The sequence below is a fragment of the Corvus moneduloides genome, chromosome 28, assembly GCF_009650955.1.
Source record: "Corvus moneduloides isolate bCorMon1 chromosome 28, bCorMon1.pri, whole genome shotgun sequence".
NCBI lineage: Eukaryota > Metazoa > Chordata > Aves > Passeriformes > Corvidae > Corvus > Corvus moneduloides.
The window spans coordinates 4951578-4973920 of NC_045503.1; the positions used below are offsets into that span (position 1 = coordinate 4951578).

Sequence of the window (22343 nt, forward strand, 5' to 3'; positions counted from 1 at the left end):
CGGTGCCAGCGCGCCCCCTGCCGGCCAGGCGGAACCGCCGCGGGTTGCGACTGAGCGGCGGAAAGAGTCGCTGTGTCGCGATAGGCGGGACGGGCGGTCGTGTTGTCTGTGCCGCAGCCGTGTTTTTCTCCCGAGGGACCCAGCACCGTCCGCAGGGAGCGGACCGCGTGTGCGACAAGGGGAGAACCAGGCCGGGACCCCCGCCATAGCCCCGGGGGGAAAACGGGGCGACCGAGACTCCAAACGGAAAACTACAACTCCCAGTATCCCTCGCGACAGCATCTGCGCCTGCGGGCCGCAGCGGCGGGCGCTAATTGGCCGCCGGTGCCGCCGCCATTTCGCGCGTTGGCCCTTAGCGACGCGGCGCGCGGCAGTGCTGGCTCCGCCCCCTCTGCCCGGTGCGGCGGAAAGGCCATTCCGGCCCCCGCGGCGCCAGTCCCGGCTCCGGCCCGCCGCGGCCCCGTTCCCGCCCGGTAAGCGGGCAGGCCTCGGGCCCGGCAGTAAGGACGCAGCGGCATCCGCCGTCCCTCTACAAAGCCGCCCAATCAGCGCCGGCGGCGCGCCAGACTGACAGCCGCCTCCGCCAGTCAGCGGCGCCCGCGGGCGGCAGCCAGTCGGGAGGCGAGACGCAGCGGGGAGCGTGGATGGGCGGGTCACGTGGGGCGCGCTCGGCCAATCAGCGCCGCGGGACGCGGGGTCGCCCCGGCTCCCGCCAAGTACGAGCGGGACGGGCCGGGCGGGACCGGGGCCGGGGCCGGCGGGGGCTGCGCGGGCCGCGCCGTGTCGGGTTCGGCCGCCGCCGCCGCCCGGGACCGCCGCGAGCCGCGCCGGCCGCCGGGCCAGGTAGGGCCAAGCTGGGGGTGCAGCGCGGCCGGGGCGCGAGGTGTTTCCGGCGGCGGTTGGGCCGCGGGGTGCGCGGGGCCTGCCCGGGGTAACAAAGGAGGCGCCGGCGCTGCCGCCGCGCCCCGGGGCTGGGCCCGGGCCCGCCCTGCTGCCTTACTCATGGAGTCACTGATCGGTTTGGGTGGGGAGGGATCTTAAAGCCCACCCCTGCCATGGCAGGGACACCTCCCACTGTCCCAGGCTGCTCCAAGCCCCAATGTCTAGCCTGGCCTTGGGCACTGCCAGGGATCCAGGGGCAGCCCCAGCTGCTCTGGGCACCCTGTGCCAGGGCCTGCCCAGCCTCACAAGGAGGAATTTCCTCCCCACATCTCGCTGGGTGCAGGCCCAGGCTCCTGGGGAGATTCCTGCCCAGCCCAGCCAGGGGGACCCTGTGGCTGCCGGCACCCGGTGGGGCCGGGGTTCCTTTAGATTGGGGCTGACTGTGGGACCCCTTTGTCCTCCCTCACCGGCCCTGGGAGAGCTGTTGGGCTCTGCCTCAGCCGTCTCAGGGAAGCAGCAGCTCGTTGGGAACATACCTCGGGTGTTGATTTGTTGTTTTCTCCCGTAGCCATGGAGTGCAGAGACAAAGCTGCTGTTCCTCCACGGAAGCTCGTCCAAGGTAAGGGAGTGTCTCTCATCCAGCGCAGTTTTAATGCATTAACAACATTTCAGACCTGATTTTGTGAAATACATTGGCTTGGCTGTAATTAAACCATCCCTAAGTGGCTCATCTCAATCTTATGCTTCAAAGGTAATAAAATACTTTGATATTTCCCATGACTGAGTAACCTGGTGGTGTTGTTGCAGCTCGGCTGCCCTTCAAGCGCCTCAATCCTGTGCCAAAGGAAAAATTTGATGTGGATTCAGAAGTCAAAAAAGTCAAGAGCTCCCCAAGTGCTTTTGTTCCAAGCAAGGATCCCTCCCTGGATGCCTCCGGTGCCTCCTTGGACAATGTGGAGAATGATTGCCAGCTGGGCTCAGATGGGAATTTGACTCCAAAACTTGTCAACGGAAAGGGTCCTTTGGACCATTTTATCCAGAAAAACCCAGGAGGTGACACAAGTGACCCTGGGGTTGTTCCTGACCTGCCCAAGGGCTCTGGCCACGGACTCGGGGGTGGCACAGAGCGGGGGGATGTGGATTCTAGAGCTGCTGCATCCGTGGCCATAACCAACGGCACGATAGGGACGGAGCTGAGCCAGCTGAGTTGCCTGAATTCCTCGCAGAGCAGCCCAGCAGGTGACCCCATGGAGACTGATGGGCGCTGTGCAGCTGCAGCCAAGGCAGAGGAGGATTCGGGAGGCGGGATCCAGCTGTGCTCCGGGGCCACAGGGTGCAAGGACGTGGGAAGCAGGAAGGGGACCCAGAGCGAACTGAAGGATGTGCTCTTTGAGGGGAAGGTGCCCGTGGTGCTGCTGGAGGACATCATGACTCTGAAATCCCCCCAAGTGGCTTCTCTGGACGGCAGCGCCACGTCGGAAAATGAGGCCCTGGAGTCGTCCCACGAGGGAGACTCGGGACTGACCAACTCCTCGCTGAGCTCCGGGAGCTCGCCCGAGGTGCAGCTCGTGGCAGAGCCCAAGAGGAACACGAGCCCTTTGGCTGCCTCCACACCTGCCAGGAAGGTTGGTCTGCTCTGCTTCAGGATGCAAGCTGCTGTGGTGCAATGTTTGGTTTCCTGGGCTTGTGGGGAAGAGGATGAGTGGGACAATGGGGAGTGATGGGGAGGTGGTGTTGATTGACAACTGAATTACTGCCCTTTGGAATCTTTAAATCCTGCAGCTAAAGGATTTTATCCTCCCTGGTTCTGGGAGGAATGTGTGCTGCTGTATTTACATTTCTTTGATGAAATGCTCACCCTGGGACTTGGTGTTTTGGTGACAGGATCCAAGAGCAGTTTTGTCCTTTAGGTGCTGTTTCCCAAGCTCTGCTCATGCTCCACGAAGCTGCTGTAACTCCTGTGAGGATGTTTGCTGAGTACAGCCAGAGCAGATGCTTTTCCAGCTCTGAATTTCTGCAGCTGGCATGGAAAAGCTCTGGCACAGATTTCCCAGAGCAGCTGTGGCTGCCCCTGGATCCCTGGAAGTGCCCAAGACAACCTGGGATCAGGGAAGGTGTCCCATGGCAGGGGTGACACTGGATGGGCCTTAAGGTCCCTTCCAAGCCAAACCATCCTGGGATTCCATGAAAAAGCTCTGGATGAGGGGGTTTGTTGTCACCTGAATTCCAGTTTAGCAGCTCTGCTTCAGCAGGAGACCCCAAACACTGATTTTTGGGGCAGTTCTGATAGAGAAGCTTGCAAGGACAGCAGCATCTTCTCAGGTGGCTGAAGCACCATGGGGATGGTTCTCCCAGTCCTTTTGCTGTGTTTATCAAGTCAAATGATCAGTTCCTCCTCTGTGAAAGCTCCCAATCTTCCATCTCTAAAATAAATAGACACACTCAGGCAGGCATGAAGTATTTCCAGTGCAGCAGAACAAAAAGCCCTCCTGGTGTAATCCAGTATTGCCAATGAGACTGGATTTGCTCGTGTGCTGCTCCCCAAAATGAGGGGCTGCACCCCAAGCTGTGCAGCTGGGAATCTTGGCAGGTTTGTTTTCCTGGGAGGAAACAGCTCTGAGGAGCTGAAGCCCCCACTTGACAGAACTCCTGTTCTATATCAGATAAATATGGAAAATAAAGCAGGTGGGCTGTGTTAGCCTGTTCATCACAGAGTGATGCTGTGATGCTGTGAATGGCAGGAGCAGGAGAGGATCCAGTAAATCAAGTCATGGTGTGCTGAAATATTGACAAATTAGGCCTTTAACCAGTCTATGAACAATGATCTTAAGCATAAAACACCTTTTTTCACCCCCACAAAGAAAAGGTAAATGAGAAGTGTGCCCTGTTGGGAATTTAGGGTCAGTGAGCTGGTACTGGTGGAAGATTGAGTGGACTGTGATGACAAGAAGAAACCCTGTTAAAATGTGGAAAACAGTCCTTGTATTCCTAAAGCTGTAGTTAAATATCACAGGAAGATAAGTGGCTGCAAAAAAACCCCGAACCCACGTGTAACTGGAAGGAAGTGGCTTTGCCATAATGAAATGTCTCCTGTGGCTCAGAGCAGCTCCCCTGAGCTGTGCCCGGGATGTTCCCTTGCAAATGATCCTGGAGAGCTGAGGGGACCAGAGGGGTTTGTTTATGCAAACGTGGTGACGTGAGGATTTGATGGGAACAGGAGCACTGGAGTGGATTCAGGCTGGAAGGGAAATGGGGAGGTTGGATATGCCTGAGGTGTGTCCTCATTCCCTGCTCTGGAGGAGTTTGGAGTGACTGGATGGAACCTGCAGGAGCAGCGCTGCTGTCGTTCAGGCCGGAAAGGGAGGGACGTGGGTCTCCTCTAAAACTTGCATTTTGTAATTCCAGGTACCTCAGAAATTCCACAGAAGTTCAGCAGAGAAGGAGAAGCTGAGATTGCAAAGAGTAAGGCATTTCCCTGACACCCAAACCTCGCCTGAGCAGCAAACAAAGGCCTTTGCCTTTTATCTCAGCCCACCTGGAGTATCTTTTTTACCATTTTTCCTCACCCTGAGGAATGTGAAAGAACCTCTAATGCAGGCAGTTAAAGTGTTTGGCTCTTCCCAAAGCTCCTGAGTGGAGCTGTGGGTGCACTTTGGGAAGAGATGGGAAATGTTTAAGCCCCAAAACTGTAGGATCTGTTTTTATTAATACATGAGGCGAGTGGGGCACTGTGTCTGTGGCTTCCCAGAGAATGTCACCACTGCATGCCACCACTGGGAATGCTCAAGCTCCAGGTTCTGTTTGCTTGGATGCAGCTCCTCAGCAAGCTCTGCTCCCTGGTTCTGCTGCCCCTGCTGCTGTCAGTCGCGGGGTGCTGGGTACAGAGGAGGCTGAAGGGTCACGTGGAGTTTCCAGCAGCCAGTGCCGCATGATTGGGCTTTTTGGGGTTGTTTGATCTGCCCTCGGGAAGGTTTGTGCTCAGGAATTCTGTGTCTCTCAGTGCCTTGTTTATAAACTTGTGTGTTTTATGTAAGTTGTAGCTATAAACCCTCTTGCTTTTCCCAGTGTCCCATATAGAATTCCAATCTGTTGTTTTCTTCCCTTCTATAGCTGTGTTAAAAATAGCAGGGATGTGAGGGAGAGAGGAGAATGGAAGCTAAAAATGATGCTGAGAATGAACTAGACCCACCAGTGAGCTGTCAGCTTCACACCAGCTCCCCAACACCCAGCAGATTCCATGACTCAGGCTGACAGTGTTGTTTCCTTGCCATTGGCACCATTTGGCTGTTGGTGGCTTTCTGCAGTTATTTGTGTTGTGACACTGCTCAAGAAGCCTTGATGTTGACAAGGAGAGATGTGAAATCAATAAAAGAAAACTGAAAATACCCAGGGAGGAGTTGGAGTGTCTGGGCACAGGCAGATCCTCCTTTCCTGGTGACATCACCAGTGCCTGCAGCACAGAGAGCTCTTTCCCTTTAATTTGACATTTTCCTCCTTTGTGTCAGCAGAGCCGTGGTGAGCATTGCAGTTGTTTGGGGAGGAAACGCCACGAAAGGCAACACTTCCAATAAAATCTTCCCCCCACTGTTCCCAGAACAAGCTCAGGGCACTGGTGGTGTCTGATGATGTAAAATGGGATAAAACAAGGGATAAGATCCACAGTCTGGAGTTTGGATACTCGCAGTATTCCCTGAGATCATGGAATATCCCAGCTTGGGAGGGACCCACAGGGATCATCAACGTCTGATTTCTGTGATAGTGGAAAACATCAGAAAATCCCTGTGGATTTATGGTGTCAGATCAGCTCAAATTCACTTGTAAAAGTGACTCCACTGTAGCCCTGTGATGACACCAAAGCATGAAAGCTCAGGAGGAAATATTTTGGAAACAATCTGAAATCTCCTATTAAACAAGGGAATAATTACAATTTTTTAATTCCCATCTAATTTTCCATAATGCTACGGGGGTAATGAAGATGACTCAATACAAAGCTTTCCTTGATGCTTAGAGAAATGGAAACACCTTTTTTTGCTAAGGGAAAAGAATAATTAAAGCTTTCAGAGAGGCAGCACAGGGAAGCTCAGCTGGCTGGCTCCTGAGGCACCAGGGCGCTGGGGATGTGCTCCCACCTGGTTTCCTGGGAATGATGTGGGTCCCTCCCAGCTCGGGATATTTTATGGTGCTGCAGGGCAAGCACTGGGTGGGTCCAGTTTCCTCTTTGAGGAGTGAAATGCTGATTTTCATCAGGGGTTTGGTGCCACAAAGGTGCAATTCCCTGAGCGTCCCGTTTGTGCCCCAGGACCAGGAGCGCGCGGACAAGCTCCAGAAGCTGCAGGCGGAGAGGGAGGAGAAGGGGAGGCTGAAGGAAGAGGCAAAAGCTGCCAAAGAACGAGCCAAGGAGGAGGCGAAGAAGAGGAAAGAGGAAGAGAAGGAGTTGAAAGAGAGAGAAAGGAGGGAAAAGAAAGAAAAGGAGGAGAAGGAGAAAGCTGAGAAGCTGCGAGTGAAGGAGGAGAAGCGCAAGGAGAGGCAGGAGGCTTTGGAGTGAGTGCCTGGGGTCGTGCAGCTCCCGGGGGTCCCTGTGCTGATTTCCCTGCCCGCCTGGGCTGGCCCTCCCAGAGGCTGCCCCGCTCTGGCAGCGCAGGCCGGGGCTCACAGGGTGGCTTTGAGATGCTTGAGGGACTCTGTGCCCCCCCGTCCCAGCAGTGCCTTCTGCTGTCCTGCTGCACTGAGCTCCCCTTCGTGCCCTGCCTCACCGGTGCTGAGCAGTCTGTGCTGGCACCAGGGCCCTGCTTGTTGAGGAGGTTGCCTGTAACTCGGTAATCCCATCCATTTCCTGGTATCGAGGGAAACTTGAGGCAGCCTATTAATTTTGTGGCTAAAATGGGTCAATATTTGCTCTAGAAGGAATGAACAAATCTTCTCTACCCTTCACTAAGTGTGGTCCTTGGCTGGATTGACAGATGATCCTCGTGGTGGGGTCTGGGTCAGGGTCTGGGGCTTCCCACCTCTTCCTCAGTGCAAGTAAACCCTTCCTGGTGGGTGACAGTTCACATGATCTTTGTTTTCAAGGGCAAAACTTGAGGAGAAGAGAAAGAAAGAAGAGGAGAAACGGTTAAAGGAGGAGGAAAAGGTAAAAATGCTTTCTCTGACTTGTCTCTCAATTCCTCTGCCGGGGTGAAATGGTGTTGGTGGTGCCAGCTGGGTCCTTTGGGGTGCAGCCTGTGCCCCCTGACCTGCTGGGGCTGCTCCATCCAGATGTTTTTCCCACCTGTTGGTTCCTTTGCTTTTACCCTCTCAAGTGTTTTCTGTGTGTGTTTCTGAATGCCCACAAATGAACTCTCCCCTGGCAATGGCATTGGAACCCTGGCTGTATTAGGGAAGACAATGAGAGGTTTTGTTGAGTCACAGGAGCTGGTGACTGCCTGAACTTTGCTTTGTGCCTCGCTGCATTTGAAGTTGAGTCATGCATGAGCTCACCTTGGATTCCAAAGCTTTGTCCTACCTCTGTGTTGACAGTTTGCATTTGGGTTCTCGTTTCAGCGCATTCATGCACAGAAAGCAGAAATCACCAGGTTCTTCCAGAAACCAAAGACTCCACAAGCCCCGAAGGTGAGGGATTGCTGTGCCTGTGTGTGTTGGTCTCTCACAGCTGTTTGTAACAAATACCCTGATTTCTTTCTCAGCTGCCCCCTACAGCTGCTTAGGTGGACAAAGCACTAGTTTTTCTTAATTTCCTGGTCCCAAAGGTGTAAAGGATTTTAAGAAAAAGGCCAGAGCAGAGACTACAGAAGACATTTGTGTTGGTTTAGTAAAACTCTCAGCTCTTGTCTTCTGCATTGCCTGGAAGATCTGCTGGAGTCTTGGACAGGAAGGGCTTAACCTAAATCTTCACTTAACCTAAATCATCACCTCAGACTGCACCTCAACAGCAGGTGCTTCCTCAATGTGTTGGTGCTGCAGCTTCTCAGTGTCCAAGCCCTCACATTCCTCACTTGATGTTTCAGACCCTTGCTGGCTCCTGTGGGAAGTTTGCTCCTTTTGAAATTAAGGAGAACATGGTCTTAGCCCCCCTCAGTCGTGTTGCCCTGGATCCAGACTACCTAGAGCAGCTGGATAAGCTCCTGCATGCCCAGAATGGGGAAGTTTCTTTCTTGAGGGATCTAAAGTGTCGTAAACCACGAAAAACTGGGCCCACTTTGGTCAGTGACAGCAGTGACAGTGTGAACAGGTCAGTCTGGGCTTGGGGCTTGCTTTGCTTCTATTTTTATGAAATGAGCTGCAAAGGGGGTTTGAGGGAGTGATTGAAGTGGAGAGGAGGGAAAGCTGGAGCTGCTCTGTGAGGCCTGAGCCACCTCCCCCTGTGTTCCCAGTGACGTGGTGGTGGTGGATAACTGCCAGACAGATGCTGTTCCTGAGAGGGAGAAGTTTGGCAGGATGAAGCTGCTGCAGTTCAGTGAAAATCACCGCCCTGCCTACTGGGGCACCTGGAACAAGAGAACCTCCCTGATCCGTGCCAGGAATCCATGGTCCAAGGACACTGTAAGCACCTCAGCCTGCTGGGATTCTTTCTCTCTTTAGAAGTGAATGTGCTTGGCCAAGTTCTCTGCTTCCCTGGGGCCATTTGCACGTTCCCTCAGCTCTGAAACCCCAGGCTGGGTTTGGTGTGGCTCTCTCCAATGAGGGACAGGAGTGGCATGTTGGCATTTCTTGCAGAAACTGCTGGACTATGAAGTAGACAGTGATGAAGAGTGGGAAGAGGAGGAGCCAGGGGAAAGTCTCTCCCATAGTGAAGAGGTGAGGATCCTGCATGCTGGAAAATTCGGGACCCAACTGCACTTGGCAGCGTAACTTCTAATCCATTTATCTGTAGGATGATGAAGAGGAGGGAGAGGATGAAGATGAGGACGATGGGTTTTTTGTACCCCATGGGTACCTATCTGAGGATGAAGGTGTGACAGAGGTAAGGCAGCTGGGTGTCCCTGAGCTTCCATCTCTGTTTCCAGTGAACCGTGCAGTGTCAATATTGGCAGGGGGGGACAGCTCATGGTCCTGGCAGGGCTGGGCTCCCCCAGGCCTGCACGGTTCAGGAGCCCTGTGTGGCTCAGGGAACACAAGGCACAGCTGGCTTTAAAAAGCTTTTTTTTTTTTCCTGGCATGGGTGTAATGAGTCCTTTGTTCCCTGTGGCTGCAGGAGTGTGACCCAGAGAACCAGAAGGTTCGTCAGAAACTGAAAGCAAAGGAGTGGGACGAGCTGATAGCCAAGGGGAAGAGGTTCCATGTCCTGCAGCCTGTGAAGATTGGCTGTGTCTGGGAAAGGGCAGCAAAGGACACCAGCACCAACACGGACCTGAAGGTGCTCCAGCAGTTCACAGCCTGCGTCCTGGATCCACCCGTGGCAGAGGAGGAGCAGCAGACACAGAAATGTAGCAAAAAAAGAGCAAAAGATCAGCAAAGTAAGTCCTGAAGGGCTGAACAGAACTTCCACGCTGTTGTACTGTGCTTTGGAGGGAGTAGGGGGATTACTGAGTGTCCAATTCAGAACAACCTGTTTCTGACAAGTCTGGAATCCAAGGAATCTCTGAGAGCTCTTGGAAAGGAGTTTTCTGGCAGTGCCTCTCCAAAACTCTTGCTCTGGGCAATCTAGGAAATAAAGCCAACAAGACTTGAGCAAGCTCAGATTTAGGATGAGCTTGAGCCTGTTTATTGTTTGGGGGAGAGGGTTTGGTTTCTGTGCTGGGTTCCAGCCCTGAGCTTCTCCTGCACCTGATTAACACAAGGGTGTGAATAACTCACATAAAGGCTAAAAACAGGGGTGAGGATTTCACTCCAGGGTGTTGTTGTTACTGGGGGTGAGTTTTCTACATCACATTTAGCTGCTGTTACAGTCATGGGAGCCCAGAGTGGTTGGGATTGGGAGGGGCCTTTAAGATCATCCAGTTTCTGCCATGGGCAGGGACACCTTCCACTTGCTCCAAGCCCTGTCCAGCCTGGCCTTGGACACTTCCAGGGATGGGGCAGCCACATCTCTAAAACCAACCCCCTGTTTTCCCCCTCTGGAGTGACCGTGCTGATTGATGTCCCCCTGGCTTTGCCAACCTTTAACCGGCTCTGTGCCCCCTTTGCCCCCGCAGTCCTCGGCCACCTCCTGCCGCTGCTGCACGGGAACGTGCACGGGAGCAAGGTGATCATCCAGGAGTTCCAGGAGTGCTGCCGGCAGGGACTGTTCAGTGACGTGACCGCGGGCGAGGGCAGCGACGGGAGCCCGTCGCGGCCGCAGACCCCGGGCGGGGAGGACAGCGGGGTCCCCTCCAAGGCCAGGCTCAAGAGGATCATTTCCGAGAACTCTGTGTACGAGAAGAGGCCCGAGTTCAGGATGTGCTGGTACGTGCACGCCGAGGTGCTCCGCAGCTTCGGGCAGGAGCACCTCCCTGTCCCCTGCCAGTGGAACTACGTCACCCAGGTGCCCTGCACGGGGAAGGACGAGGGGGGCAGCGTGCCAGGCGTGGCCGTCCTGCAGCCCACCCCCCTGTCAGCCAAGAGGAAGGCCATGGGAAGCATGTCCATCACGAAGTTCATGAAGAGACCTCGGGGTGCTGAGCAGGTGAGTTCCTGGCGGGGTGTTCTTCCCCAGGAGGGAGTGCTGGGAATGGGGCTGGGGGTGTTCGCACGCTGGGCTGGCCCCCAGCTCAGCCTGTTAACTACAGACCCTGTCCTGCACACCAGAGGACCCCTTTGATGGGGCAAGAAGCGAAATGATGTGACTGAAGAGATGGGTTTCTTTTGTGTGTCTGCAGCTTGGACTCTGTTCCATTTGAAACGTTGCTCTCCTGCTGTTCTTCCATTCTCTGCTATTTGGCGGTGATTGCATCCAAGCTGTGAATAGCTGGAGTGGCTGCTTGGCCTTGGTCTTACAGCTGTGTGTAATTTGTGTGCAGGTTTTCTGTGTGTCTGTGGCTGCCAGATGTACAGCTCGAGCTGATGACTTACAGCAGTTGCATGTGAACGGATTAAATGTGGTTCCCAAGAGCTGCAACTGGCCCCAGAACAATCTGTAAAGTCTCCAGCTCGTCCTGACACACATAAAGCTGAGTTTCAAGAGCTGGTTTAAAAATATAATAATTCATAGGGGTAAAATGAGATGGAATTGCAGTGGTTGCTGCTGGTGAGCTGTGTTGTGGTTTCCGTGTTGTTGCTTCTGCTTTTCAGGGCAACCGCAGGTAGAGCCTGGTCATGGCTGAAAAATGGGATCATGGAATTCCAGAATGGTTTGGCTTGGAAGGGACCTTAAATCCCATCCAGTGCCACCCCTGCCATGGGCAGGGACACCTCCCACTGTCCCAGGCTGTTCCCAGCCCCAATGTCCAGCCTGGCCTTGGGCACTGCCAGGGATCCAGGGGCAGCCCCAGCTGCTCTGGGCACCCTGTGCCAGGGCCTGCCCACCCTCCCAGGGAACAATTCCTTCCCGATATCCCATCCAGCCCTGCCCTCTGGCACTGGGAAGCCATTCCCTGTGCTTTGTCCCTCCAGCCCTTGTCCCCAGTCCCTCTCCATGTTTCCTGTTGGCCCCTTCAGGCACTGGAGGGGCCACAGTTGGGTCCCCCCAAAGCTTGGGATGCTCTCTTGAGGCTTTAGGTGCTGAAACTTGAGGTTATCAACCTTTTGCTTCCAATCCCACAGGCAGGGCAGGGTTTGAAATCGCTGTCAGTGGATTTATTCCTCCTTCCCTGTGCACCAGGTTAGGAGAGAGCCCCAGAATGATTTGGGTTGGGAGGTACCTTAAAGCTCATTCATTCCACCCCCCTCCCATGGACCACAGATGAGGCTTTTGATGCTTTTTATGCTTTGCCTTCCCAATTTATTCTTGGCTTTTTTGGCTTTTCTACTGAAAAAGCTCAGCATTCAGGTATTGATAGAGATCAGAGACTTGTGAGAAGCTGTTCAGCCCCCAAACTCCATCTGCTTGGGTTTTTTCTTGTACACTAAATAAAGGCAGAGATAAAAGTCTCTGCTTGGCACCCACTGGAAATTCAGCTTATAAGGGAGCAGAAATAGCAAAACAAAGGCTTTTAGGAGAATTACATCACCAGCCTGAATGCTTCAAAGCTTCTTAGAGCTGTGCTGGGGAGGTGCAGCTCTGAGCAAAGGTGTCACAGCTCCAAAAGCCTTTAATTCCTGATGTCTCAATCAGCCCTGCTCAAGTACTGAGATCCCACCCCAACCTGTCGAGCCAGGCTGGAGCCTGGGGACAGCCTGGGAATGGCTGGGAGGGCACGGCTGCCAGATTCCCACTCTGGCACGTGTTCCTCTGCTGGGAAGCTCACACCAGGGCTTGTGTGAGTAAAGGTGTTCTTACATAAGCTGTGGAGAGAAAAATTTGGTGCTGAAGTGGGCAGTACCTGCCCACATGGAGGAGGGATTTAATGTGAGAACTGGGACTTTATTGAAAGATGTAAATTGAACATTGCTTGGCTTGGAGCAATTTGTAGGGAACAGGGACCAGGATTTGCATTCCAGTTCCAGCTGAAGGGGAAAAACCAGAGCAACAGACCCTCACAGCTGGGCAACTTCAGTTTGTGTCACTCCTTGGGTTCCGCTTTCTCGATTCAAAATAGGGAGTTTGGGCTTTTCCCATGGCAGAAAACCTGGGCAGCAAGGGAAGAACTGTCACCACTCCCTGAGTAAAGCTGATGGCAAAGATGAGGAGGAGTCGGGGGAAAACAAGTTCCAAACCTGACAAGCAACAGTAATTCTCCATCTTCAGAAGGGAGAGGACATCCAAAGGGGCTCAGAGGGAGCAAAGGAGGCTCAGGGGGGACCTTGTGGCTCTGCACAAGTCCCTGACAGGAGGGGGCAGCCGGGGGGGTCGGGCTCTGCTCCCAGGGGACAACAGGACAAGGGGGAACAGCCTCGAGTTGCACCAGAGGAGCTTTAGGTTGGAGATTAGGGAACATTTCTTCCTGGAAAGGGCTGTCCAGGCCTGGCACAGCTGCCCAGGGCAGGGGTGGAGTCCCCGTCCCCACAGGGATTTCAAAGCCCTGTGGATGTGGCACTTGGGGGACACGGTCAGTGGTGGCCTTGGCAGGGCTGGAGAACAGTTGGACTCGCTGACCTTTATGGTTCTGTGATTCTATGAAAACAATCAACAGAGGGGGGAGAGACTTCCCTTCCAAAAATCCAGCGAGAGTCGGATTTCTGCGAGGGCTGGAGGGAGCTGCCTGTGCTGCGGGGGTGCTCAGCACGTTGTGTAAGAGGGAAGGATCTTGGAGCAGGAGCTTGGCCTGTTGCCCACTGTGTGTGCCACTGCAGATGAAGCTTTTTGTCACAGCTCCGTGTCGCTTGGAGCTGGGAATTGCTGGTTTTCCTTCCCTCCAGAGGTGCCCACCTGCCCGGACGGTGCCCAGCAATGCCGGTGCCTGGTCTCACACGTGGCACCCTCCTCTTGCTGGCTCACACCTGCTCCCTGTTCTTTCCCTCCAGGCTGCAGAGATGGATGGATTTCAGGCAGACACGGAGGAAGATGAGGAAGATGATGACTGCATGATTGTGGATGTACAGCCAGGAAAAGGTGGGAAGGGCAGTGGGTCCCAGGCTCTTGGCAGACACTCCCCCCAGGGAGCAGGAACTGTGTGCAGCTAAACTTGGGACGTTCTGCCCCTTTTTCACCATTCCTTGAGCTTTTCTCTCTAGATATTTTATTCTAGATGCTCCTGCTGTTTAACCTCTTTTTAAAATGCTTCTTTGCTATTTATGACCTTCTCTAACCTGTCCTTTCTGCCCTCCTCCTCCCTCCCATTGCCTCAGTAGCACAAAGCACTTGGCTGCCAGTGTCCCCAGGTTATTCCTGGGAGCAAAAGCGAGCATCAGGGCAGTGCCAGCAGAGGCACTGGTAAATTACTGTAAATATTGCTGCTCTCTGGGGCTTGCAGAGCCCTTCCAGGACCAGCAAGGTCTGGATTGCCACCCCTCTGCTGCCTCCTCAAAGGTGCAAATTGTCTGAAGGAGGTACCATCAGGGAGCAGCCCAGCTGCTGCTTTGCTGCACAGTCTGAGCAGTCGCTTGTGTTTGTGTCCCAGTTCTCCCTTGGAAAACGCCTTCAAAGCCCCTCTGCTGCAGCTCTCCTTTCAGGCCGCGGTGGGATGAGGATGTGGAGCAGCTCCTTTCATCTCCAAGAGCTTTTGGACGTGATCACACAGATCAATGAGCTGACTCCAAGCACGTGCTGTGGTTTCCAAAGCTCTGAGCTCTTTCTTCCTGCTCACAATGGAGCTCTCACAGCCTGCTCTAAGGAAAGTGGGTTTGTGTTGGGCAGCTCCTCTGGTAGATAAGGACTCGTGCAATAAATTCTGTAGTGTTTGACCCATTCCAGACATTATCTGGGCTCTCCTTCCTCTCTGAGCTCCTCTCACCTCCCAAAACAGACAGTGGAACTGCTTGACAAGAAGCTTGGCTTTAATCTTAAGCTGCTTTTGCTTATTACTAGGCTCTGAGATGAAAACCTCGCCTCAGGTTTGTCACCTCTTGTTCTGAGGATGCCATTGAGCAGCTTCCCTCCCTCAGGCTCTGCTGACACACATGCAGCTCTGTTTGTTTGGCTCTGCCTGACTCTAAAGCACTGAAAAGATTATGAAAATCCTTTTTATGGTTGAAGTGATTTTTATTCTGGATTGGTGGTATTAAATATGAAGCCAGTGTTAAAACCGGTTTTTAAATAGTGTTGAAAAGGAGACTCACAACAGATGCAGGAAGCTAAGACAGATAAAACATAAAGTAGTCAAATTCTACTGGATTAATGAGGATATTTATAAAAACAAAACAAACCAAACACATTTGCTCCTTTGCAGGTTCTACAGCTTCAGAATCCAGTGGCACAAGAGCTGCTCACCAGGACAGCAGCATGGTCAGCCCATCTAATACAATTTGAGACTTAAATGCCTACTAACTCCTCTGTATGTATGTAGAATGAGCTAGAAAATTTTAAATCTTGTGTATCTGTGACCAAGATACTTGAAAGTATTCCACATTTCTTGTAAAGAGAAGACAGCACTTTGTTCTGCGTCAGACCAGATGGAAGCTTAAATTTTTAGTTTTAGCTTTTTAGCTTTTTTTTTAAAAATACTGCATATTAATCTGTCCTTAATAAAGCATTATTGAAATTTTGATACTTCTTTGTAATGAAAGGTATCTAAGTTATCTCTAAAAGCAGCTGAGGGATTTTGGAATAAGCTTATTGTGATGCCACTGGGGAATGACTGTTCATAATGTTGTACAGCGTGGCCTTGGGTATAAATGATGTACAATTATATATGAATTTATGCTCTTCTACCATCCTGTTTGTGGTCTTACTTGCTCCAGAGAACAGCAGCAGGGCTTTACCTTTGGAAAAGGAAAAATTCATCGTTTGTCCTATTTTGGGACAGGCTCGAATGAGTTACAGGTCAGGGGTAGATTCTCAATCTCTTGTCTACATCAGAGCTGGGCTCTGTCCCAGAAAATCTTTGATTGAGGTATTAAAGGACTGAACTGGCATCAAACTTGATGATACACAGAACAAACTGCTGGGGCTTTTAACTTCGTGTGACTGGTGAGTTATGGATTAGTTCTTTGTCTGTAATTTGAGGTTTGTTATCTCCCCCATGGGCACCACCGGCAGCTGTTCCCTGTTGTCAGTCTCTGGTCTGTGAAGGGACAAGGGGGTGATGCTGCCCCAGTAACACCAGTGCCAGCCCCAGCACAGACTCATTTGGCATCTCACACCTCTAACAACAGTGCAACTCAAACAACTGGGAGCAGAACTGCGTATTTAAATAATTCCATTTAATCAGACTAAGTGTAACTTTATCCAAATAGCTTCTCTCCAATAGGAGTTACAGTGCACACAGAAGCAGAGGGGGAAGCTCTGAGTTCTAAACCCAGCCCCATACCCAGGCTCAGGGTGGTACTCCAGCCTAACAGCCTCTAATCCCTGCTCCCAGGGAGCAGGCAGCGTTCCATCGCTGCCTTGGGAACACCTCAGGCAGTCCCTGCTCCAGTGTGGTGTTCAAAGCCCCTCAGAGCAGCCCAGTGCCACTGGGAGAGGCCACCCGTGTGTCTGGAGCTGGGAGGGGACCGCAGGGTCCAGCCCCCCTGCAGAGCTAAACCAAAGCCACCTCTGAGCTCACGTAGCTCCAGCAGTCTCGGGAAAAGGAGGAAAGAGTCTAAACCCAGCAGCACTGGCAGCACTGCCCTTTATTTCAGGAGAGAGTCTGGGCCCTGGCAAGCAGCTCCGGTCTGAGGGGGCTGCGCTGCTCCTCCGCCGCCGCCTCCACGTCGGCCATGACCGCGGCGTCCCAGGCCAGGCTCAGCAGGGCCGAGGGCACCTGGGCAGGACAGGCAGGTCACTGACCACAGCGGCCAGGGAACGGTGTGGGATGCCAGGAGTCCTAAAGCCCATCCAGTCCCACCCCTGCCATGGGCAAGAGCACTTTCCACTGTCCCAGGGTGCTGCAGCCTGGCCTTGGGCACTGCCAGGGCTGTTTAGAACACCCTGTGTGCATTCACAGACCCGAACTACTCAAACTGACAAGGACAGGGGTGGATTCTGCAAGCAGCTCCTTTTAGGGGATGCTACTTTGGGCTTTCTGTTCATACCCTCCCTCCCCATTGCTGCCTCCCCTCTTTCCCAGCGTGGCTGCTCAGCCCCTGCCAGCTGCTCTCTGCTCCAGGAGGGAGGACCCTGCGCTTCCCTCCCGACCTCAGAGCCCCCAAGCAGTTACTGCTTTGTGCTTAAAATGAGGGACCAGAGTGCAACTTGGGGCTCTGAAAGGACACCAACTTCTCCCCCAGCTCTGAGTAGCAGAAGACTCTAACAGCCTCAAGATGCTCTGGAAGGTACGAACGATAATTTTTTTCACTCACCAACCCACATTCATTGAAGGCCAAGTTCTCATCAGTCAGTTTGAGACCTCCGGGTCCCAGGAGCTCAAAGGGCAGCCAGTCCTCTCTGAGTGCTTCTCTCACAAAGTTGTAGAGCACAGATACTGATTCTCGGGCATAAAAAGTCCCTGCCATGAGAAAACAAGGTGAGAGAGTCTGGCATTTACCAAAATCTAACCTTTTGTGGTCGGTTCCATGGGGCTTCACCTACTGATGCTGACTTAATCAACGACTTCCCTGACACACAGCCAGCCTGATTTAACTGAAAACTATAAAAGCAGAATCCCCAAAGAAAAATAGTCAATTGTTGGGAGCCCCTGCCAGCCTGTAACAAAGAGCTGGGAAAGCCTGAAATGATTTCCAGAGTTCTACTGGAAAATTTGAAGAGGATTTATGCTGTTGTACAGTCTGACATCACACAGGCAGCCTCACGCTGGCTGCTGTCACACACTGATCTAACGAGTCCAGCTTGTTTCCAAAGGCCTGGGAAGAGCAGAATTTAATTAATGATGCCTTGAGATTCTTCCCTCTCTGTCCAATCCTGGCTTAAAATCCCAACCCTGAGCAGGGGGAGGGTTTGGAGATGGGAAGAGTTGACGGAGAAGCGTTACCCCACTGTGGTTTTGGGGTGGTTTATTGCACCTGCTGCATTCAGCACCCCGTTACTGAGTTCCTTACACTACGAGTACCCTCAGAAGCTTCTGGAGGTGCACAAAGGAAGGGTGAGGAGTCTCTTTTACCTTGGAGGATGTATCCATCGGGAAAGCGCACCCGGAGCAGGGTGTAGTTGTACTTCCTCATCTCCCTCTGCTCCTCCTTCTCGCGCATGGCTCTGGTCCTCAGCATCGACGCCTTCTCCACCGCCTCTGTCCTGCGGGGAGAGACCCTTGTAGGCCCCGAGCACAGGCACGAGCTCCTGGCTGGTGTCCCCCGGCCCTGCTGCTCCGGCAGCCCCTCACCGGAGCCGCTGCTCCCTGCGGAGCTCCTCTGCAGTGAGGTTGAAGAAGTCGTGGGGCAGCTCAAAGCGCGCGGCCGCGGGCGACGGCTGGAACACCGTGAGCTGCCGGTGCAGCTGCGCCCGCACAGGCTCCGAGCTCAGCAGCTGCTCCTTGCAATCCTTCAGCTCCTCCAGCCTGCTCAGCATCTCCTCCTTCAGCACATAGTACTCCTCCGTGGCCTCTGCAACCACAAGGATGGGGCACGAGGCTCTTGGTCTTTAGGGCAGTGACACAGGGACAAGGATCTCTGGGAAAATGTCACGTCTCAACAAAGAATGTGCAGGCTCAGAGGCTGTTTTTGTTCCAGCCCTGGAGTAATGACCTCTGTGGAGCTCTCAGCGACCAGAGCTGCCTCCCCCAGCACCCCCCAAAGCCCTGACTCCACGTTAACACCCTGAGTTCTTACCTTGTCCTGGAACAGGCAGTGTTTTTGTCTCAAACCCGACAGCCTGGAAAAATTTGTGTGTCCCTTCCAAGCAGCTTATCCTTTCCTGAAAGAAAAGGACAGGATTTAGAGGGAGTTTGCTCCAAGCAAGGGCTTTCCAAGGCTGAGTAGCTGCAGGAGCCTGAGCTCACCTGAAACACCTTGTTCTGCAGTTTGATTTTCCGGTACTTCTCCTCCTCTGGATGGAGGTAGATGTTATCCAGGTACCTGCAGGAAGAGGAACGCACTGCCTGGATCGAAGCAGGACACGCTACTCCAAGGTCAGAGAGGAAACAGAGACCTCACAGTATTTCTCACAGAGGAAAAAGCTCAGAAACCCAGGAAAATAAAATACATCAATGTTTTGGGGCCAAAGCAAACAACCAGCAGCTCCCAAACCTCCTGGATTAGTGAGACCAGCTCTTCAGGATGCTGACATCAGGTCAACTGACAAACCAGGTGGTTCAAGAGTTCAGTTTTCTTACAAAAAAGACTTTGCCAGGAGCACAGCAAGAAAATCCACCTGGGAAGGGATGAGCTGCCCATGCCCTCAGTCCCACTCACTTGGCCATGGTCTCCACGCATGCCCGGACCTTCTCCCGGTCCTTATTGAAGGTGTGGATCTCCATGATGGAAGCAGCCACCGGGTCCACAGAGAAATACTGAGGGAGAGGAGGAGAAGCTGCTCAAGGAGGAGCTGACCCCAGCTCAGCTCATTTGTTCCCCATTTGCTGGGCTAAAGATGAGGTAACAAGAAAGGTGAAATTGTCCTGGGCAGATTTTACAGGGAGGAGGTGGAGGGTTGGCACAAAAGGAGTTTGAAGAGGAGGAAGGGAAGCACTCACTGCCTGGATGGCTTCTCGGAGGTGCTTTTCCTTCTGGTCTTTCCTCACAATGTCACCGGTCAAGGGGCAGATGAAATAAACACCCGAGACAGAGGGAGCAGCTGCCCCTTGCTCCTCCTGCTCCTGAAGGAGATAAAACCAGGCACCAAAGTGAGCATGGGGAGGGTTTGGGGGGGTTATGTTTATAAACACCCTGGCAGATCCACCCAGGACAGGGAGAGCAGCCGCGATGGGTGCTGAGCAGGGAACGTCCTCAGGTTCGTGCTCAGCAGGTGCTGAGCGTCCCCCTCACCTTTTCCTCCATGGAGAGCCCCTTCTCGCTGGCAGCTGCCTCGGCCATCAGCTCTTTTTTCACTACAACAGACAAACCCCGGTTCAAGAGGAGGCTCAGCGCATTCCAGAGGCTTTTGGACAGCTCAGCGCTGCCCTGCGAAGCAAACACCTGCCCAGGTGTGGTGTCCCAGCCCAGGGCAGTGCATGACCCCATTTCCGTGACAGCTGCCCCAAAACACCCTCGAGAGCTGTTCCCGGGCGCTTTCCCAGCCGGGCCCGCTGTCCCCGGGCTCTGCCGGAGCCGCAGTCCCGCGGGCCGCTCCTACCCTGGTTCTTGATGGCCTCCTGGGAGGCGGACGGTGCCTTTCCCTTGGGCTTCAGCTCCAGCCGGGCCAGCGCCGCGGCCGCCGCCATCTGCGCCTCATCGGTCGGGGCCTGCCGGGGCTTCGGGGCCACTTCGGCCTTCGGCTTCTCCTTGGGGGCCCTGGGACGGAGGACACGGGCTCGGTGACCGCCCGTGCGCCCACCCGGCGGTGACAGCCCCGGGACGCGGCCCCGCGGGCAGGGGCGCTCGGGCCCGGCGGTGTCGTTGGCCCCAGCCCCGCGTCCCCCCCGTGCCCCGGGGAGGCACCGGGCCCGGGGCGGGGGGTACCGGCCGCGGAAGGGCCGGGGGTGCCCGGGGGTGGCGTTACCGGCGGTGGCGTTACCGGAGGGTCCCCCCAGCCCGTACCGGGACGGCTCCGAGAGCTTCTGCCCAGGCCCCGCCGTCTTGAACTTCAGGTCGGCCTTGATCTCCTGGAAGAACTTGCGCATGGCAGTGCCGGGCTGGGACCGGGCCGGGACCGGCAGCACCGGGACGGGAGCGGGGCCGCTCCGCCCCCCCCGCGCTTCCGGCCCGCCCCTGCCGTCACCGGAACGGGGCGGCACCGGCCCCGCTCGGGCCGCGGGGATGGGGCGGCGGGGGGCGAGGGACAGCGGGACTACGGGGGGCTGGCGGCACCCGCGGACCCCAAACCTGCACCTACGGACCCCAGAGCGGCACCTGCGGACCTGCACAGAGCCCGGGTTGCATCCAGGCGGCACCCACGGAGCCTCACGGACCCCAGAGCGCCCCAGACCTGCAGCCCCAGAGCGCCCCACACCACCCCCAAAGCTGCACCCGCAGCCCGCACGGAGCAGCCGCGGCCCCCGGTGCTCCGGGAGCAGCCCCGGCCTGAGCAAAGCAGCCTGAAAGGAGCCCTGGGCAGCTCCGGAGCGAACCTCGCCGGGAGCTGGGACACAGCCGGGGCTGGGGGGGTCTGAAGCACACGGATGAGGGGCCTCGTGTCCATCCCATCCCTGGGAGATCGGCCGAGGGGCTCCGAACCTGAGGATGGACACAACGAACGCACCCCCTGCGTGGCCTGCGCTTTCGCGGGGTTCATTTCCACGGCACAACTCCTCCTCCTCCTCCTCGTGGGACACGGGACACTCCGGAGCCCACCCCGAACGGGGGCTGTGTGTTCACCCGTGCACCTGTGGAACAGCTCCTGGCACTGCCCCTCCAGTGGCACCGGCACAGGGATCCACACCGGCCACACCACGGTGGCACCGAGAGCCAGAAACACCTGGATGAAGGCTGCACACACACCGGCGTCGCCAGTGGGAACCATGAACTGAGACATGGATCTGCCATCCACTGACACCGCCGGGGCACACGACAGGCAGGGGGGGAACATAGAGAGCCCCAAAACCGCTGGGATGTGGCAAAGCTGGGATACAGCGCGGCCAGGATATGGCACAACCTGAGATATTGCACAGCCGGGATGTGGCAAGGCCAGGACATGGCAGAGACTGGATATGGCACGGTCAGGATGCAGCATGGCCTGGGATATGGCACAGCCGGGATGCAGCACAGCCGGGATGTGGCAAGGCCAGGACATGGCACAGCTGGGATGCAGCACAGCCGGGATGTGGCAAGGCCAGGACATGGCACAGCCGGGATACAGCACAGCCGGGATGATGTGGCACAGCCCGGCAGCAGCGAGGCCTCACCCACAGTGTGACAGGGAGCCTCCCAACACCCCCGACCCGCGTGCTCCCTGACACCCCTCACTTCACGAATTCCCTCCAGCGGCATTTCCCCTCCTCACACACCTCCCCGCTCGCCTCTCCCCAAAGCCCCGGGAACAATTTCTCCCCAGCACGTGGGCTGTGGTTTGGGTTTTGAGCCAGGCGCTGGGAGCAGCCCGGTGTGGGCAGGGACTGTTTCCCTTTCCATGACCTTCCAGAGAAACCAGTTTGGGTTAAAACCGGGTTAAACCCCAGTCCAGCTCCCAGGCCAGCTGCACAGCGTTTGCTCCGGCTTAGCTGGGCCCAAGTTTGGAACCCGGTGGGTCGGATTCTCCTCATGTGGCCCCAGTGACTCTCCCGGCGGCCCTGTCCTGGGCCGGGGACATGAGCACCCACCACCCTCCCCAGTCCAGAAGGGGTTTGGACCCCCGGGATGGCCCCAGGGTGCAGGGAAGGAATTCAGCCGGGAGCCGAATCCCTGAGCTGGGGGCAGCGGATGGGGCAGGATCGGAGTTTGTGCCCCCCCCGAGCAGCCCCCGCACATCCCGATTTCCCACCCATAGCCCTGACCCTCTCCCCACACCCTTGTCCCTCCACAGCCCCCCCATAGTCCCGAGCCCCCCAGCCCCGTCACACTCCCACAGTCCTCTCCCCCCACTGAATCCTTGTCCCCCCCACAGCCCGGCCACCCCTCAGACCCCAGACCAGCCCCCCTCAGATCCCAGCCCCCCCAGACCCCAGACCAGCCCCCCTCAGATCCCAGCCCCCCCAGACCCCAGACCAGCCCCCCTCAGATCCCAGCCCCCCCAGACCCCAGACCAGCCCCCCTCAGATCCCAGCCCCCCCAGACCCCAGACCAGCCCCCCTCAGATCCCAGCCCCCCCTCAGACCCCGGCCCAGCCCCCCCAGACCCCAGACCAGCTCCCCTCAGACCCCAGCCCCCCTCAGAGCCCAGCC

At 55.5% G+C, this 22343-nt stretch overlaps 2 protein-coding genes across 3 annotated transcripts; one reads left to right on the top strand and one right to left on the bottom strand.

The window, feature by feature from the left end:
* The first annotated feature begins 803 nt into the window (after positions 1–803).
* CHAF1A (chromatin assembly factor 1 subunit A) lies at positions 804–15041 on the top strand. Its single transcript, XM_032092362.1, has 15 exons — positions 804–843; positions 1451–1501; positions 1690–2507; positions 4288–4344; positions 6182–6423; positions 6952–7012; positions 7423–7491; positions 7887–8110; positions 8253–8421; positions 8596–8676; positions 8753–8842; positions 9074–9335; positions 10014–10483; positions 13360–13447; positions 14724–15041. The coding sequence occupies exons 2-15, from the start codon at positions 1453–1455 to the stop codon at positions 14801–14803; spliced, it is 2760 nt and encodes a 919-aa protein (XP_031948253.1). The 5' UTR covers positions 804–843; positions 1451–1452; the 3' UTR covers positions 14804–15041.
* On the bottom strand, positions 14516–21918 carry UBXN6 (UBX domain protein 6). Of its 2 annotated transcripts, XM_032092363.1 has the most exons (11): positions 20065–20246; positions 19661–19818; positions 19354–19415; positions 19062–19184; positions 18781–18878; positions 18369–18444; positions 18199–18283; positions 17754–17973; positions 17535–17665; positions 16777–16922; positions 14516–16238 (listed from the first exon to the last, which is right to left on the bottom strand). In XM_032092363.1, the coding sequence occupies exons 1-11, from the start codon at positions 20145–20147 to the stop codon at positions 16113–16115; spliced, it is 1308 nt and encodes a 435-aa protein (XP_031948254.1). In that variant the 5' UTR covers positions 20148–20246; the 3' UTR covers positions 14516–16112. The 2 variants fall into 2 exon arrangements, 1 of the variants encoding a protein (XP_031948254.1); XR_004236860.1 differs by lacking the exons at positions 14516–16238; positions 16777–16922; positions 17535–17665; ... (4 more) ...; positions 19062–19184; positions 19354–19415 and adding an exon at positions 21325–21918 and having other exon boundaries at positions 19660–19818; positions 20065–21292.
* Positions 21919–22343: the final 425 nt, after the last annotated feature.

Excerpts from the sequence above, each read along its gene's own strand:
- UBXN6 (XM_032092363.1), bottom strand. The coding sequence starts at position 20,147 with ATGCGCAAGTTCTTCCAGGAGATCAAGGCCGACCTGAAGTTCAAGACG. Across the intron at positions 18,284-18,368 it reads TGCAGAACAAGGTGTTTCAG|GAAAGGATAAGCTGCTTGGA; the intron begins GTGAGCTCAGGC and ends CTTTTCTTTCAG. Across the intron at positions 17,974-18,198 it reads ACTGCCTGTTCCAGGACAAG|AGGCCACGGAGGAGTACTAT; the intron begins GTAAGAACTCAG and ends TTGTGGTTGCAG.
- CHAF1A (XM_032092362.1), top strand. The coding sequence starts at position 1,453 with ATGGAGTGCAGAGACAAAGCTGCTGTTCCTCCACGGAAGCTCGTCCAA. Across the intron at positions 6,424-6,951 it reads GAGAGGCAGGAGGCTTTGGA|GGCAAAACTTGAGGAGAAGA; the intron begins GTGAGTGCCTGG and ends TTTGTTTTCAAG. Across the intron at positions 7,492-7,886 it reads AGACTCCACAAGCCCCGAAG|ACCCTTGCTGGCTCCTGTGG; the intron begins GTGAGGGATTGC and ends TTGATGTTTCAG.